This window comes from Bos taurus, chromosome 25 (assembly GCF_002263795.3).
Source record: "Bos taurus isolate L1 Dominette 01449 registration number 42190680 breed Hereford chromosome 25, ARS-UCD2.0, whole genome shotgun sequence".
Classification (NCBI taxonomy): domain Eukaryota; kingdom Metazoa; phylum Chordata; class Mammalia; order Artiodactyla; family Bovidae; genus Bos; species Bos taurus.
Genome location: NC_037352.1, coordinates 7,481,808 through 7,500,398, shown reverse-complemented (window position 1 = coordinate 7,500,398; position 18,591 = coordinate 7,481,808). Strand labels below are relative to the sequence as shown.

The 18,591-nt window shown below is 49.6% G+C and overlaps 2 protein-coding genes across 8 annotated transcripts in view; both read left to right on the top strand.

Moving 5' to 3' along the window:
• The window catches only part of LOC104970180 (actin nucleation-promoting factor WASL-like), a 30,926-nt gene extending 17,981 nt beyond the window's left edge, over positions 1-12,945 (top strand). For 2 of the 6 annotated variants that reach the window (XM_059881535.1, XM_059881536.1), the window contains one exon: positions 12,709-12,945. In XM_059881535.1, the coding sequence (XP_059737518.1) occupies positions 12,709-12,804 (96 nt within the window). In that variant the 3' untranslated portion in view covers positions 12,805-12,945. Of the gene's footprint in view, positions 1-2,244; positions 2,320-5,040; positions 5,311-12,708 lie in introns of those variants that run through there. The other 4 variants (XM_059881537.1, XM_059881539.1, XM_059881534.1 and 1 more) reach the window with 3 other exon arrangements.
• A 2,672-nt stretch (positions 12,946-15,617) lies between these two features.
• The window catches only part of TMEM114 (transmembrane protein 114), a 29,584-nt gene continuing 26,610 nt past the window's right edge, over positions 15,618-18,591 (top strand). The window contains exons 1-2 of one of the 2 annotated variants that reach the window (XM_024985072.2): positions 15,618-16,236; positions 16,550-16,630. In XM_024985072.2, coding sequence (XP_024840840.1) covers positions 16,017-16,236; positions 16,550-16,630 — 301 coding nt within the window. In that variant the 5' untranslated portion in view covers positions 15,618-16,016. The remainder of the gene's footprint in view (positions 16,237-16,549; positions 16,631-18,591) is intronic. The other variant, NM_001191240.1, reaches the window with a different exon arrangement.

Genomic DNA, 18,591 nt, shown 5'->3' with positions numbered 1-18,591 from the left:
CCATGGTGCCAGCTCAATAAGTATTGATGTTTGGTGTGACCATGGCTATTCTTCCTGTTCTGTGGGGGAATTTTAGCCACGGTTGAAAAGGGCAGCTTCTGCGCAAAAACAAAAATTTCGATTTCTTTGTTCCCAGTTGAGAAAATGTGTTGCAGTTCAGGGCAGCGCTGAGCTCAGTGGAGAAGGAAAGAACAAGAGAGTCAGGGAGGCTGGGGTGGTTCCGGGAAGGTGGGCTGGCAGGAAGGTAAGCAGGAGGTGCTGCACGTTGTCTGGGATTAAGTTGGATCCAGAGGCTGGGATGCTGTGAGGAGGGGGACACCCACAAGGGACCTGGAACTGGGTATGGGAACTGTTGCCCAAACTTAGCCTCTGTTCCCCAGTGCCAAAATAGAAACTCAGAGACAGGGAGTTTCCTGGTGGCTCAGTGGTAAAGAATTCACCTGTCAGTGCAGGAGATGCGGGTTCGATCCCTGGTCCGGGAAGATTCCACATACTTTGGGGCAGTTGAGCCCCTAAGCCACAACTGCAGAGCCCATGATATAAATCCTAAGAGCCTCAACTACTGAAGTCCACGTGCCCCAGAGCCCATGCTCCGCAACAACGGAAGTCACTGCAGTGAGAAGCCTGTGCACTGCAATGAAAAGTAGCCCTAACTCACTGCAACTAGAGAAAGCCCATACTCAGCAATGAAGACCCAGCACAGCCAAAAATAAATAATAGTTAAAAAAAATAAACGTGGAGACAAGAATTTTGGGTGTTAGTAGAATTCTAAGAGTAGCTTTCATTGCTTTGGCTGGCAAAGGGGGCCACAGCGGGCTAATGCCCTGAAGACCGTGTGACCCACCCTGGAGTGGGGAGTGAGGAGTTTTGTAGCATTCAAGGAGCAGGGCGTGATCAGCCTGTGGACATCTCTCAGATTGGTTGGCATCAAGGTGAAGCTTCAAGCTTCATCAGCCTTCTGGTTGCAACCAGTCTAGGGTCTGTGTTCTTGTGGTCAGCAGTTTCCATCTGGAGGGGGTCGGCTTCCTGCAAAAGCAACTCAGGAATGTGTGTCAGGCCTTTATCTGTAGCTTTCGGGGAACTGGGAGTTCTGTGATTTGGCTAAGAGGCAGCATTATAGTCTAAATTGTTACCAGTGCCCCAGCCCCAACAGCAAGTCTTTGTTCCTTACCTTTTCATGTTTCCCAGTCATTAACTCTCGAGTCAGCACTTTACTTCAAAAGACAAGGACACGGGGGCTTGTACATGGTTTCAGAATCAACAGCCATCCCCAGGGGAGGCAGTGCCACGTGGGCCCCAAGGCCCAGGCTTTGAAGTCTTGGATTCAAGTCCTCTTTTGCTAACAAGCTATGTGAATGTGGGCAAGTTATGTCCCAGAGCCTCAGTTTCTTCCATCTGTAAAATGGGGATAAGTAGCGCCCCACATGACAGAGTGGTTCCAGGGATTAAAGGGAACGGCCCAGTTTGGTCCATGGTTTATAGTATTTGCTCAATAAATACATTTGTCTCTCTTCAGTCCCTGAACAGTTCACATAGAACTCTGGTCTCAGGCCAAATCCAGCCTGGCTTTTGTGAATAACGTTTTATGGGCACATTTTATTGGCAAACAGCCAAGCCCACTCTTTTACCTTTGTGGCTTCTCACATGATACAACAACAGCAGGGTTTGCTGCCAAAATCTTGGCCCGCTGTGCACTGATGCCCGAAAGCAAAAGGGAGGCAGAGGTTCGGGGGGAGGAGCAAAGAGTAGCTTTATTCTTTGCCAGGCAAAGAGGGACTAGAGGAGGCTAGTGCCTCAAGAACTGTGCCCCTCTCGGTGGGAAGTAGGGAGAGGTTTTATATCCGGGGCTTCTGGGAATGAAGCTCTTGCATTTCTTTTCTTCTGCAAATTTACTGCCAAAGCTGGCATCAGGTGGCTGAGCAGCTGGGTCTAGTGTCCCTGAAGTTATCGGCCCTTGACCTTCTTTTTGAAATGCAGAATGCTGCCAGAGAGTGTAGGAGGTGAACAATGCCAGGTGCAGAGCACAGTTCACATGGTGTCTGAGAATAATTAGCTTTGTTTAGTTTTGTGAAGGACAAGTCTAGCTGCAAGCCTTCATTAGTAGCGATAGCTAAAGACTGCACGACTGAAGCGACTTAGCAGCAGCAGCGGCCAACAGTGTTTAGCTCCTGCAGGCCTGTTTGGCTGGCATATGCCAAAGGCTGTTCACTCATTTCTGTTTTTTTCTACAACATTTTCATCTAGATCTCCACTAAGGAACTCTCATCACAGCCCCAGAAGCCCTTCTGCCATGAAGTGTCTTGGCGAGCAGAGAGCAAGGTGCCTTTGAGTTTACTGCAGATTCTGTTGTTGTTCAGTCGTTCAGTCGTGTCCGACTTTTTGCGACCCCATGGACGGCAGCACGCTAGGCTTCCCTGTCCTTCACTATCTCCCAGAGTTTGCTCAAACTCATGTCCATTGACTCAGTGATGCCATCCAATCATCCCATTCTCTGTTGCCCCCTTCTCCTCCTGCCCTCAGTCTTCTCCAGTGTCAGGATATTTTCCATTGAGTCATCTCTCCACGTTAGGTGGCCAAAGTATTGGAGCTTCAGCATCAGCATCAGTCCTTCCGGTGAATATTCATGGTTGATTTCCTTCAGGATGGACTGGTCTGATCTCCTTGCTGTCCAACGGACTCTCAAGAGCCTTCCCCAACACCACAATTTGAAAGCATCAGTTCTTCGGCGCTCAGCCTTCTTTATGGTCCAACTCTCACATCCATACTACTGGAAAAACCATGGCTTTGACTATGCAGGCTTTTGTCAGCAAAGTGGTTTCTGCTTTTTAATCCGCTGTCTCGGTTTGTCATAGCTTTTCTTCCAAGGAGCAAGCATCCCATTCAGCATCTTCCTTACCTACAATCATGTGTTAGGACATGGTGTCCAGGGTCAGACAGGGAACCCCCTCCCCTTGGCCCCCCGTCAAGAGTCAGAAAGGAGCATCATTGGTAATGCCTATGAAAATATTCCTGACTTAAAGTAGAGCTTTCTGGGGGATATGGTGGTCTTTCTAGTGGGCTCTGAACATCTCACTTCTCTTTGCAGCAGGATTGCAGGGTTAGGAGTGTTGGTTCTGGGCAAATTGCATCGCTTCCTCTGTGTGCCTCAGTTTCTCTATCTGTAAAGTGGGAATAATGCTAGCACATTCCTCATAGGGTTTTTGCGAGGATGGAGTCAATGTGGATACAGTATTTCTCACAGGGCCTGGGACACAGCAAGCACTCAGTAAATGTTTGCTGATTTGTGATAGTTTTGTTAATCATCTGGGTAGGGACATGGAAAGGGCTTCTCTGGTGGCTCAGCAGTCATCAATCTACCTGCCAATGCAGGAGACCCAAAAGACTTGAGTTCGATTCCTGGATCTGCAAGATCCCCTGGAGAAGGAAATGGCAACCCACTCCAGTATTCTTGCCTGGAGAATCCCAGGGACAGAGGAGCCTGTGGGGCTGTAGTCCATGGGGTCGCGAAGAGTCGGACAGGACTGGTGACTAAACAACAACAGCAGGGACACGGAGAAGACCCTCAACCTTCTAGAGACCCTCTCCTGAGCTCGCTGACAATGCTCGTAGCCCTGGAGCCCCGATGTGCAAGGACCAGCGGGCACGTCAACCCCACCTGCTCTGACCTTTGCGTCCAGTCAGCTTCCCTTCACCAAGGCTCTTTTACGAGCCACTTCTTCGCTGCATACTGTCAGGCAGAGGAGGTGTTTTTCAGGCCAGCCGACAGTGTGAAGTGTGAAAAGGTTAAAGTGGGGAGGTGGGAGATGAGGCGTACATAATGGGAAGGACGTGAGGCCCAAAGCAGGGTGGTGGTGTTCTGACCCGTCTTCCCTCAGTATCCATGCTGGAGTCATAAATGCTAAATGGAGGTAGCTATGCTCACTCTGTCCCCAACACGCCTTCCTTAAATCACTCTGTGGACCTGGGTTCTGGGTGGGACTGTTAACCATGACACTCCCGTCCCTGGAAGATGGTCATGAGACCCAGGATGGCCAGTCATAGAGTGCCAGCCTCCTGGTGATATAATCAGGCCAATCAGATTCTCCTTTCAGATTAACCTGTGGATTTGGGGAGATGGATGCTTTTGTTCTCCTAGGGTTGCCAGACCAGGAGGAAGCATGTGGACAGAGCCTGAAAAACAGAAGCAAGCAGAGCTCATAGATTGGTAAAGACAGAGTCCTGCTGATAGAGATCCTTCCAGCTCCTGGATACAGCCATGGCTGGAGCTAACCACCCAGACCTCCCCAATTATATGAGCTCTTTTGAGCTTAGATTCTTATTTAAAAAAATATTTTTAAATATTTATTTTAATTAATTACTTTGACTGTGCCAGGTCTTAGTTGCGGCAAATAGGATCTAGTTCCCCAACCAGGGGTTAAACCCAGGTCCCCTGCATTGGGAGCTTGGAGTCTTAGCCACTGGACCACCAGGAAAGTCCCTGAGTTTAGACTTCTTTAAGTTAGGTTTCTGCAACTTGAAACTGAATAAGGATAAACAGTGTGAGATTTATTGAGCACTAACCCTTTGGCCAGACACAGTGCTAAGAATTTGATGAACATTATCTGATTCGTTTCTGGTAAGTCGCTTCATCTCTTGGAGACTTAATTTGCTAGTATGTAAACTAGGTGTGTTCTGACTTGGTTACTCAGACAGTAAAGAATCTGCCTACAGTGCAGGAGACCCAGGTTCGATCCTTGGGTTGGGAAGATCCCCTGGAGAAGGGAATGGCTACCCACTCCAGTATTCTTGCCTGGAGAATTCCATGGACAGAGGAGCCTGGTGGGCTACAGTCCATGACGTCACAAAGAGTCGGACACAACTGAGTGACTAACACTTTCACTTTCAAAGTAGGTATAATGTTGTAAGAATAAGATTGTTGGGAGACTTAAGTAAGTAAAACATATGGAGTGCCTGGCATATCGTAGTAGTGTTACAGAGAAGAACTGACTCTATGTTGGAGCTGTCTCTTTTACTTTAACATTTGCTTCTGTTCTCTAAAAGTATACTGTCCATACATAACAGCCTGCCTCAGGGAACCCTGCCTCTCTGCCTGAAGGTTAAACCAAAATGCCTTTGTTTGGGACCCGATCCACCTGCGGATGGCTACAGGAAGGAAGAAATCAACACATCCCCTCCCTGAGACTGGCCATTCTAGGAGACATTTGCAAGATGAATGGCATCCAGACCCTGTAAGATGGTTATTTTGAGACATTAGTCTTCCATCTTCCCGGTCAGCAGGCTTTCTGAATAAAGTCATTTTCCTTGCCTCAACACCTCGTCTCTTGGTTAATTGGCCTGTCATGTAGCAAGCAGAGTGAGCCTGGACTCTGTAACAGCAGGTCCTCATGAAACATCAGATACTTTTCTCAGACTGGGGAACTCTGTGATGAGCATCTTTGAATGTACCTTTTGGAGCAATTGCTTCTCTATTTCTCAAAGTGGAAATTCAGGATCAGGAGTATGCCCTTGTTAAGGTCCTCAACACAAAGCCCCTGATTGCTCTTCAGAAACCTGCCAATTGTATTAGTTATCTGTTGCCATGTAACAAATCACCACCGATTTAATGGCTTAAAGAGCACATCTCTATTATCTCACCATTTCTGTGAATCAGGAGGCCAGGCGTAGATAGGTTAGGGCCTCTGCTTTAGTCTTTTTTTTTCTTTTAATTTATTTTAGCTGTGCTAGGTCTTTGTTGCACTCAGGCTTTCTCTAGTTGCGGTGAGTGAGGGCTACTCTCTAGTTGCAGGGCGCAGGCTTCTTATTGCATTGGCTCCTCTTCTTCCAGGGCACAGGCTCCAGGGCACATGGGCTCTGGAGCTTGGGCTCAGTGAATGTCATGCATGGGTTTAGTTGCCCTGTGGCATGTGGCATCTTCCCAGACCAGGGGTTGAACCCATGTCCCCTGCATTGACAGGTGGATTCTCAACCACTGGACCACCAGGGAAGTCCTGCTTCAGTCTTTCCTAAGCCTACAGTCAAGCTGTTGGCTGGGGCTGGGGTCTCATTTGAAAGCTCCACTGAGATAGGATCTGATTCCAAGCTCACTCGGGTTGTTGGCAGGACTGAATTCCTCCAGAGCTGTTTGCTAAAGGTCTCATTTCCTCACTAGCTGGAGGGCCATGTATAGCTGCTGGCCATGCTGGCCTTTGCAACATGAAGTGTGCAGGTTGAGAAGGCAAACGGAGAAAGCATGCCAGCAAGATCATCACAGTCTCTTATAACCACAGAAATGACATCCTGCTGCCTTTGCTGCATGCTGCTGTTTAGACACACGTCCCATGTCTCACTCACAGTCACAAAGACGGGAATTACATGAAGGTGGGCTCACTGGGGACCATCACTTCTTTCTTTTGTGAATTGTGTTCTTTGTGTTTGCCTAGGAAATCTTGCTTACTCCAAGGCCACAAGGATTTCTTCCTATGTCCTCCTCTATTTTTTTTTTTAATATTCATTTATTTTAGGCTGTGTCGGGGCTCGGTTGCAGCACTCAAGACCCTCGTCGCAGGACGTGGGTTCAGTAGTTGCCCTGTGGCGTGTGAGATCTTAGTTCCCCAACCAGGGGTCAAACCCACATCCCCTGCATTGGAAGGTGGGTTCTCAACCACTGGACCACCAGGGAAGTCCCCAGTAGTTTTATAGCTTTAGTTTTTGCACTTAGGCCTATGAGCCCTTTGGAATTAATTTTTCTATCTAGTGCAAGGTGCAGATTGAGGTTTATATGTTTGCAAATGATGTCCAACTGAATGATGTAATGACAGTTGAAGAGAAAATGCTGCATGTAGCATGATTAAAACTCTAATAATTAGGTCTTATATATCATGAGCGCTTACTATGGGTAAGGCTCCAGCTAAATGTTTTTACCTGTGTTATTTCAGGAAGAACTAGTTAAATATCTTCTCAGAGCTATGCATGTGATAAAAGTTACACACGGTTTTTATATTGAACATTTCCACACCTCCCCGGTCCAGCCCATCCCAGGAGTCCCTGCCTACACATTCTCTGGGGGATTCTATTCAGACTTTAAGTCGTGGCGGAGGTTGGGTAAGGCCAGGCTCGTCTGGCCTGTGTCTAGACACCTCATTTCCCTAGGTTGTTGTAGAAAAGAGAGATTTCTTAACAATGGAAAGGTGTTTCTCAACAAAACCCCAGGGCCAGAGGGAAGAATGGAAGGAGGGAGGGAGAAAAGAGAATTGTTCTTACCTAAAAAAAAATTAATTAATGTTGTTTGCGCGGGGTCTTCATTCCCGTGCACGGACTCGCTTCAGCGGCGGTGAGCAAGGGGGCCGCTCTTCGTTGCGCGCGGCTTCTCACTGCAGGGGCTCCGCCTGCCGCAGGGCACAGTCTCTCGGCCTGTGGGCTTCAGCAGTTGGCAGCACGTGGTCCCAGTAGTTGTGGCTGGTGGGCTGTCTACAGCGCAGGCTCAGTAGTTGTGGCCCATGGACTTTAGTTGCTCTGCGGTATGTGAGATCTTCCCGAACGTGGGCTCGAACCCGTGCCCACAGCATTGCAAGGCGGATTCTTATCCACTCTACCACCCGGGAAAGTGAAAGTGAAAGTCGCTCCCTATACAGTCCGTGGAATTCTCCAGGCTAGAACACTGGAGTGGGTAGCCTTTCCCTTCTCCAGGGGATCTTCCCAACCCAGGGACTGAACCCAGATCTCCCGCATTGCGGGCAGATTCTTTACCAGCCGAGCCACAAGGGAAGCCCAAGAATACTGTAGTGGGTAGCCTATCCCTTCTCCAGTGGATCTTCCTGGCCCAGGAATCGAACTGGGGTCTCCTGCATTGCAAGTGGATTCTTTACCAGCTGAGCTACCACCAGGGAAGTCCCCTGCTTGCTTTTTTTTTTTGAAATATTTATTTATTAGGTTGCACTGGTCTTAGTTGAGTCACATGGGATCTTCGGTCTTCGTGGCAGTATGTAAAGTCTAGTCACCTGAACAGGGATGTAACCCTGTATTGGGAATGTGGAGTCTTAGCCGATGGACCACCAGGGAAGTCCCTGAATGTGCTCACTTTATTATTATTATTTTTTTAAAGACTTTTTTTTGTGTGTGTGGATCATTGTCTTTATTGAATAGGTGGATTCTTTACCAGCTGAGTTACCACCAGGGAAGTCCCCTGCTTGCTTTATTTTTGGAAATATTTATTTATTAGGTTGCACTGGGTCCCAGTTGAGTCACATAGGATCTTCAGTCAAGTCTTTATTGAATTTGTTACCATATTGCTTCTGTTTTATGGTTTGGGGTTTTTTTTGGCCACGAGGCATGTGGGAATCTTAGCTTCCAGACCAGGGAATCGGACCTGCACCCCCTGCATTGGATGGAAAAGCCTTGGACTGCCAGGGAAGTCCCCTTAGCTGAACTGTTGAAGCTTCTAGCTAACCTACTATTTCTGTCTCAGTGATGAGGAACTGCAGGGGCAAGTGGCCTGGCGTGCCTGTGGACATCAGCTACCCAGTTTCTTCCCCCTACGTCGCATGTTAGGTGTTGGTCTGGAGAACAGGCTGGAAAGTATAGCCAGGTGTCCTGCAGTTCAGCTTTAGAATGCCTAAAATGTATTATTGCTTGGAAAATTCCTTTTGTTCAAGCCTAGGCAAGTCTGGCTTTTACAAATTTGTATACCTACTTGTGGTTTAGTTGCTAAGTCATGCCCAACTCTTTGCAACCCCGTAGATTATAACCTGCCAGGCTCCTCTGTCCATGGGATTTCCCAGCAAGAATACTGGAGAAGGTTGCTTATATACATGGGCTTCCCAGCTAGCACAGTGGTAAATAACCCACTTGCCAGTGCAGAAGATGCAAGGGACTTGGGTTCAATCCCCGGGTCAGGAAGATCCCCTGGAGAAGGAAATGTTAACCCACTCTAGTATTCTTGCCTGGGAAATCTCATGGACAGAGGAGCCTGGTGGGCTACAGTCCATGGGGTTGCAAAGAGTCAGACATGACTGAGCGAGCACACAAGCATGCATGCGTGCATGGTGATGCCTTCCACATTGTAGCGATGCCGCATATAAGCTGTTGCAGGAATAGAGTCCCAGAAGAGCACTTGTGCTAGCCCCTTTTACAGATGAGGAAACTGAGGCTCAGAGAGGGGAAGCAACCAGTCCAGATCTCTCAGCAGGCTCGTGGTGGTGCTAGAATCCAGGTGCACTGGCTCATGGTTCTAGCTCTTTCCCTACCACATTGCTCCCAGCAGCGGTTTCTCTCTGGCTGAGGGATTTTTATTCCAATTTGGGAAGAGATTCCCTGAAACGAAAAAAGGGCTGCTTAGCCTTTATCTCTTGGTATCATGCCAGACATGTGTTTGGAAAATTAGACCAGTGCATTACTGATCCCTTTTCATTCAAAATTAATTACATCATATAGGATTTGAAGAGTGGCAGCCAGCCCCTCCAGAAGTTTCTAGGAACTTTAAACTTAAAGTAGAAGCTTTAAAGTGGAGGCTTTAAACTTAAACGGTTATGCACAGGTCAGGTCCATGGAGTCAAATGACTCCTAACAACATCATGACCTCATGAGACTTAATAGACAGAGGCCATTTCCTTCTAGTGTGGTGATCTTAATAACCGTACCAATATCTTGGCTATATGTCTGTAACTTCGAGTTGGTTCCTTATGAGTTTGCCACACAAAATAAGCTCTGTGCTTGCAAGAAGAGACTTTTGGGAAGACTTTTCATTTATTAAATCAACAAATCTTTGTTACACATCTACTGTGTATCATGCATTAACCTAAAAGCCAGACATGTGCTTGGGATAGGACCAACACCATTGTGTCTGCAGAGGTTCACAAGGAATTCATCAGCAAACACAGACAATCCTGAGAGGGTGGCTTAAACAAATGGGGGCTTAGTTTTACCTTCTAATAAGAATTCCTGAGGTAGGCAATTCAAGGATGGGGCAGCTGTTCAGTGATGCTATCAGAGCCTCAGACTCTGTATCTTTTGTTTTTGCCACTCACTAGGAGGTTTAGCCTCATGGTTGCAAGATGGCTGTTGTACTTCCAGACATTCCATCTTTATCCCAAGTGGATCAAAAGCCTTCTCCTCCCAGGGCCTGGTCTTTTTTTTGTTTCCCAACAGACTCTGCTTCTAAGTCATTGGTTAGGATTATGTCTGTCACGTGGCCACCACTGGCTAGAAGGTACCTAGAAAAGTGAAGGGGCAGATGGGTCAGATTGGTGTTGGATGAGCCATCCTATAGTATCGACCATCCTGTCTGAATGTCCAAAGGAACAGATGGTAGAAAACAACTTCATTGCTCAAAAACCGTTAATTACTATGGGGACAGTGTTGTTGCCAAGATATCATGTGTTTTAGTGTGGGTTTCTTTTGAAGTAGACTCTGAGATAAGGATTTAAGACTAGCGATTTTATTGGGGCGGGTGATCCTAGGACACACTGGTACAAGAGTAGGGAATTAAGATGAAGAAGGAAGGCTATCAATTGAAGACTTCGCTGCCGTGGGCGGCTGGGGTTCACTCCCACTGGGAAACTCGAGGGGGTGGAGTAGGACAGGCCTCAGAGCTTTTCCCTCCCTGAAGGAGGGAGATAGCTGAGGCTGTTTATCTTCCAACTTCTTTCATGCTTGGTGTTCTAGGGGTCTTCACCCTCCATCAATATCAGTCTTCTCACCTGGGGAGAGAAGTCCATACATGGAAAGACACAGGTGTGTGTAGTGGGTGCTGTAGAAATGCACTAAGTGGTTGAGAGCCTAAGGAGCTGTGATGGGCATTAACCCTACCTGAATCATCATAAATCATCATATCCCGAGAGCTTTTAACCTAAGTTGGGGATTAGGTAAGCCCTTTCCAAAGAGGAGGTTTCCCCGGTGGCTCAGATGGTAAAGAATCTGCCTGCAATGCAGGAGAGTTGGGTTCAGTCCCTGGGTCGGGAAGATCCCCTGGAGAAGGGAATGGCAGCCCACTCCAGTATTCTTGCCTGGAGATTTCCATGGACAGAGAAGCCTGGCGGGCTACAATCCTTGGGGTGGCAAAGAGCTAGACGCAGCTGAGCGACTAACACTTTCACTTCCAAAGAGGTAATTTTTAAGTTGAGATATTTTTTAAAAAGTGGGGATAAGAGTATTTCAGTTAAAGGGAACAGCATGTGCGAAGCCTCAGGCAGGAACGAACCTCATGTGTTCGAGGTCCAGGTGTGTGAGGCTGGCGAGGCTGGCAGGGCCTCAGGGCTACACACTTGTACAAATCCAGAGCTCACCGATTAAAAAAACATCGGCTTTCCCATGACACTCGACGCTTCATAATGAAAGGAAACCCTTCTTTCCAGGATCCTGACTTCCTCCCTCCTTCCCTTCTCTTTCTTTTAAATGTTTGTTCCTTGCATCTCTGAAACGCACTCCTCCCCGCTTCTCAAAGTGTCTCTCACTTCTTCTAATAATAATATTGGCATGACTCTGCCTAAGTCACAAAGTACTTTTTAAAAAAATTTTAAAAACAGACTTTCTTTCTCTCGTTCCTTCGTTTTCGGCCACACTGGGTTTTCGTCACTTCGTGGGCTTTCTCTAGTTGCGGCGACAGGGGCTACCCTCTGGCTGCGGTGCGCCCGTTTCTCGTTGCAGTGGCTTCTCTCGTTGTGGAGCACGGGCTCTAGGGTGCATGGGCTTTAGTGGTTGTGTTGGTTACCCCGAGGCAGGTGAGATCTTCCCAGACCAGGCATTGAACCTGTGTCCCCTGGGTTGGCAGGTGGATTCTTAACTGGAAACCTGGTCACAAAGTACTTTTACACCCACCATCCTGACACCCTCGTAGTGCCCTCCTGGGACTGGTGGGTACAATTACCTGCTTTTTACAGCTGGGAAAAAAACAACAACAACACAAACTGAAACTCAGAGAGGCAACTTCTTGGGTCTCACGCAGATTTAAGACTCAAGACCAGCCTCCTGAACCCCTGTGCAAAGCCCTTCTCTACCAGCTCAGGGTTCAGCGTGTGGCTTTAATCCTAAAGGTGGTGCTTTGTTTGGTTTCTGCCTTGGAAGCCTTCCGGTTTTATCCTGCCTCTTCAGTTGACTGGCTGAGTAGTCACAGCATCCGTTGTTTGATGTACCCCCTCCCCTGCCCCAGATTCATTGAAAAACATTACTTTCTGTTCATTTTACAGTGACTGAGCATGATTCAGGTAGATTCTATCAAAATCCTCAGGAAAAAATAGAATGATCAAAGCCCACAAGGTTGTCTTTGCAACGGGGCATGGAAGAAGGTCTCCTTATGGGGATGAGGGACGTGGGACTCAGTGAAGGAAAGTGCCTGCACCAGGCGGAGGGGGTATCATCCACCCTGCCACCGCCCCTTCTCCTGGCTGTGGTCATAGCACCTTGGTTGTCCTTTGGGGACACTCCAGTATTCTGGCCTGGAGAATCCCATGGACTGTGTAGTCCACGGGGTTGCAAAGAATTGGACATGACTGAGTGACTTTCACTGTCCCTTGGGGAGCCAGCCACGTTTGCCAGGGAAAAGACAGGATGCTCAGTTAAGTTTGAACTTCAGATTAAACAGCAACAACAGTTTAATTTTCTTTTTAAAATAATTAATTAATGGCTTCGCTGAGTCTTTGTTACTGAGCATGGGCTTTCTCTAATTGTGGTGGCTGCAGCTACCCTCTAGTTGCAGGGCGTGGGCTTCTCACGGCGGTGCCTTCTCTTGTGACGCAGAGGCTCCAGGGCGTGCAGGCTTCAGCAGTCGTGGCTCTCAGGCTTGGTTGCCCCACGGCATGTGGGATCTTCCTGGACCAGGGATCGAACCTGTGACCCCGGCATCGGCAGGTGGATTCTTTACCACTGGACCACCAGGGAAGTCCAACGACAATTTAAAAATATAAGTATCTCCCACATACTGCATGGAGCATATTTATACTAAAATTTTATTATTCATCTGAAATTCAAATGTAACTCTGTGTGTGTGTGTGTGTGTGTGCTCAGCTGTGTCTGACTCTTTGTGGCCCCATGGACTGCAACCCGCCAGGCTCCTCTGTCTGGAGGATTCTCCAGGCAAGAATACTACAGAGTGGGTTGTCATTTCCTCCTCCAGGGCATCTTCCTGACTCAGAGATCGAACCTGCATCTCTTAAGTCTCCTGCATTGGCAGGTGGATTCTTTACCTCTAGTGCCCCTGGGAAGGCCTCAGATGTACCTAACGGGGCACCTTTATTTGCTGCATCTGGCAGCCAGGAGGCCTCTTAACTCAAATGATGACGATGGGACTGATTCACCCTCCCTTGGTTTCAGGAGCAGGGGGGTGACTGATCCAGGCTTGGCCAGGCGGTGCCTTCTACTCCTGTCATTCCTAGAGACTGGGTCAGAGATGGGAATCCTGGAAATCTGATTTGCACCACTGAGAAAGACATTTGTTTTTTTTATTGGGATTGCTAAGTGATGAAAAAAGTAGCTCCTGGGGTTCCAACCAATGAGAATCTGAGTAAGAACGAAGCCAGGAGAGGACAAACAACGGAGAGATGTAGAGGAATGGAGAGAGAAGAATTAAACCTTAAAGACGTTATTAGGGGGTCCTGGGACCCACCTCATTGAATTGTACCTTCAGTTAGGCTCCCAAATGTCAATGGAGGACTGCATTGGCAGGTGGATTCTTTACCTCTAGTGCCCCTGGGAAGGCCTCAGATGAGGCCTTCAACAGTCCTCAACAGTCAGTTGAGGACTGTTTGGATGATGGTGTAATTGAAGATAACGATAGTAACATGATAGAGTGGAAGGCGAACTCTTTAGTGGGGATGGTTATTTTGCGTGCGTTCATGCTCAATCATGGCCAACTCTGCGACTCCATGGACTGTAGCCCACCAGGTTCCTCTGTCCGTGGGATTTTCCAAGCAAGAATACTGGAGCAGATTGCCACTTCCTTCTCCAGGGGATGCTCCCGACCCAGGGCTCAAACCTGCGTCTCATGCCTCTCCTTCATTGGCAGGTGGATTCTTTACCACTGTGCCACCTGGGATAACTAAGGGGATGGTAACAGGAGATATCAGTCTTACTCAGATGGTGGTTGAAGGGGTCCTAGAGCAGAATGGGGTGGTAAAATCAAGGGGAGCATGTGTTCTTGCTGCTGATGGCTCTGTTCAGGGTGCTGCTGCTGCTGATGGAGATGAGGACGCTAGTGATGAAGAGAAGGATGGTGTTGGTAAGACAGAATTAAACAAGGGAAAGAGTAGTTGTCAGCCTTAGTCTATCACCACATCCTATCAAGTCAACCCCTCTCAGTTAAAAAGATAATCTATTCACTTCTCTACCTACTCCTGGCTGCCACCACCGTGGCCTGACCATCCAAACATCTCTTGTGCTTCTGTTGTTAAGTTGCTCCTAACTGGCTTCCTTGTTTCCTGTGCTGTCTCCCGACAGTCTCTGCTCCACAATAAAATCGGGAGGAAGAGTGAGATTTTAAAAAATGTAAATTACAACATTTCACTTACTCTTTTCAAAACTGACCAGGAGCCTAGACTAGAAACCAGACTTTTATTGATGGACAGTTGATTTACAATGTGGTCTTTTAAAATTTTTATTTATTTCTAATCAGAGTCTAGTCACTTTACAATATTGCATTGGTTCCTACCATACATCAACATGGATTAACCACAGGGACACATATGTCCCCTCCCTCATGAACCTCCCTCCCACCTCCCACCCCATCCCACCCCTCGAGGTTGTCACAGAGCACAGGATTTGAGCTCCCTGCATCACAGAGCAAATTTCCACTGGCTTTCTAATTTTGCATTTGGAAATGTATTAATATATGTTTCCATGCTACTCTCTCAATTCGTCCCACCCTCTCCTTCCCCAGCTGTGTCCAAGTCTGTTCTCTGTGTCTCCACTAAGAGTTAGTCACTCAGTCTGTCCAACTCTTTGCCACCCCCATGGACACTGCTGCCTTGCAAACAGGTTCATCAGAACCATCTTTCTAGAGTCCATATGTATGCATTAATGTACGATATTTGTTTTTCTCCCTGACTTACTTCACTCTGTATTATAGGCTCTAGGTTCATCCACCTCATTAGAACTGACTCAAATGCATTCCTTTTCATGACTAAGTAATATTCCATTATACATATATATACCAAACTTCTTTATCCATTCACCTGTTGCTTCCACGTACAATGTTTTCTTAATTTCTGCTCTACAGCGAAATGATTCAGTTACACACACACACACACACACACACACACATTCTTCTTTAACTATTTTTCATTGTGGTTTATCATAGGATACTGAATATAGTTCCCCTTACTATGCAGTTGGACCTTTTGGTTATCCGTTAAAGAATTTTTATATTAAAAAACTGATCTTTTTTCTCTGTAGCGAGACTAGAAAAATCTACTGAAAGGGAAGATTTTGGAGAAAGGGTGGTTGAAGCTGGAGGGAGAGGCTATTGAGGATGACCTGGAAACAGGACAGGTGCCAGCTGTCCTTCCTAATCCCCCCGCCCCTACCCCACCCCCTCACCCCCTCTGTGGGAAGACCGCCCTCTGCCCCGCACCACCCTGCCCTTTTCTCTGTGCGGGGCGCCTGGGCGCTGTGCACAGAGGAGGAGCACGCGTCCACTGAGCCCAGAGCTGCGGGAAGGGCGTCGGAGGGCAGACTCCCTGAGTTGGGGGTGGGCGGTGGGGTCGCGGGGCAGGGCTGGGAGGAACGCAGAGGCCCGGCAGAGCGGGGAACAGCTGGGATGCGTGGGGAGTGCACGAGCGGATAGATGGGAGGAGGGTCTGCGAGCAGTTGAGGAGCGGGAGCGAAAGGGTGCGCTGGGCTGCAAGTGTTAATCGAGGTGGGGTTTTAGATCGTGATGGGGTCTGAGCGGGGAGGCGGTGCAGGTCCCAGCCTGCAGGTGAGGGGCTGAGGGGCGGAGCCAGTGGCGGAGGGAGGGATCGAGGTCCCGAGGACCAGTTCTGGCTCCTAGAACCGGGGCGCGCGAGCTTCTGGCGCTGGGAACTGTGGGCGGCGGCCGGGGTCGCGGCTCGGCGATGCGGGTGCACCTGGGCGCGCTGGCCGGCGCGGCGGCGCTGACCGGGGCGCTCAGCTTCGTGCTCCTGGCGGCGGCCATCGGCACCGACTTCTGGTACATCATCGACACCGAGCGCCTGGAGCGGGGCGGCCCAGGGGCGCGGGGCCCGGTGGGAGCCAACAACCGCAGCCAGCTCGAGCCTCTGAGCTCGCACTCCGGCCTCTGGCGGACCTGCCGGGGTAAGGGGGCACCCGGGGAGCCCGGGCTGTGGCCGGACCTGTTGCTTGGCGCGCACTCGGCTTTCAAGCCCCGGAGCCCGCGAAACGCGAGGTCCGGGGCCGGACGGGAGGTGGCCCAGGGTCCTGGGGCTGCCATCACCCCTATAAAGAGGTGCCCGGCTCAGCCCACCGCTGCTCCGCGACCCTACACCCCCCGGGTGGGACATCCAGGAGGGACGTGGGGACGAAGGCGCGGGCTGGGTCTGAACCCCCGGGGACCCCCCCCCCCGCCCCCCGCAGCCCCTACGCCCACCGATTCCTCTGCCCCACCCAGTCCAGAGCCCGTGCGCGCCGCTGATGAACCCCTTCTGGCAGGAGAACGTGACCGTCAGCGACTCGAGCCGGCAACTTCTCAGTGAGTCCGGGGAGGGTGAGATGGGGGGCGGAACCCGGGGCTGGACGCCAGTTTGGGAGCTTTTATTCAAACTGGGGGTGGGGGCCCTGCAGAGGAGAGGGCCACCGAGGTGGCCTCTGACACGGGCAGGAGCAGGGGAAGGGGTATAGGAGAAGGAGGTGGGACCCTCTGGCTCCACGGGTGAAGTGTGGTTGGGGATTCATTCGACAAACGTTGGCTGCAGGCTTTCGGTGCGCGGGGCAGCGGGGTGCTGAGCTCCAAGCCCCAGGCCAAGCGCTCGGGGCGCAGAGGCTAGCTGGCGACACCGAGGGGGAAGTGCGCAGTTCCATTTCAGAGTGGCAAGCAGCACGGGGGAGGGTGACTCGGAGCCCGAGGAGACACCTTAACCAGCCTGGGGAGCTGACTGGCACACCCCATGGTCAGCCGTCGCTGCATCCTCGCTGTTGAGGACAAGCGCTTGGCAGCACCAAGGATGCAGTAAATATTGGCTGAACGATCCAAGAGAGGAAAACCAGGAGGCAAAGGACAGCTCCCCATCCCCAGGGGCCTTGTGTCTGTTGTTCCTGGCTGACTTCCCAGTGCCTGGCACGGTGCTCCGAAGTCAGAAAAGCCGGCAGGATTTGAGGATAGAATTTGGGAAAGCAAAGGGGCTGAATAAACACTGGAGGGAAGAGGGAAAATCAGAGCCATAGTTCAGTTCACCAGCGGCCAGACCTGGAGCTGAACTCCATTTCAGCCTTCATTTAATCCTCACAGCCTTCCTGCAAAGTTCTTGTCGTCTCCATCTTAATCTTTACTTTTCCAAAGAGGAAACACTCCTAGAGAGAGAGGTGCCATACAAAGGAAATGATGAGGAAATGAGAGCTGAGTTCCATAGACCTTGACAAGTATGGGCAGCTTTTGATAGACTTACTGAGGGTTGGGGATGGGACTCTTAGAATAAAGACAAGTCCCTGGCATGGCCCACTAGGGCTGCCAGGGCCCCTCTTCAGCTCCACTCTCCCCTTTGCTCTTTCCTCTCCGGCTGTGTTGGCACCAGTTCCTGGAAGGTGGCACATTTCCTCCCGCCACAGGGACTTTGCACACGCCATTGCCTCCACTCGGAGTCTCCCTGCTCCCATCCTGCCAGCTTGACTTAGTCAGTTCCTACTCACAGTACAGGCTGTGTGACATTTTTAGAGTTAAAAGCTGACCCCCTCACTAAACAAGCTCCATGCCAGCAGGGACCATGTCTCTCTTGCCACAGCTGGAATTTAGCACAGAATATTTAGTATTTAGCACAGAGCCTGGGCTTCCCAGGTGGTGCTAGCAGTAAAGAACCTGCTTGCCAATGCAGGAGATGCAGGTTTGATCCCTGGGTGGGGAAGATCCCCTGGAGGAGGGCATGACAACCCACTCCAGTACTCTTGGCTGGAGAATCTCATGGACAGAGGAGCTGGGTGGGCTACAGTCCATAGGGTTGCAGAGTCGGACACGACTGAAGTGATTTAGCACACACAGCATTGGCACAGAGTAGCCCATGAGCCAAGGTTGGCTGAGCAGGTATGAGAGTGAATGTAAACTATTTTTTAGAGGTGGAACTCAATCCATGTTTGTTGAATGAATAAATAAGTACATGAGTGAACCAGACTGCTTCTCTGAAGTCCACTGGTGTGCTTGAAAATGCTTAATAATTGGCTCTCTGGGGGAGGGGAGCATCTTGATTTGTGGCATTTGCCAACCTCTGTGGAATAAATATTCCCACTGCGGTCAATTTCAAGCTGTCAACATGACGTCCACTGGTTCCGCATATTCCTGAAAACTTAACAGTTGACTGATTCAGTGGACGTGAACTGGAGCAAACTCTGGGAGATGGTGGAGGACAGAGGAGCCTGGTGTGCTCCAGACCCTGGGGTCACAAAGAGTAGGACAAGACTTAGCGATAGAACAACTCTGATATAATCCAACTCCAGCACCCCACG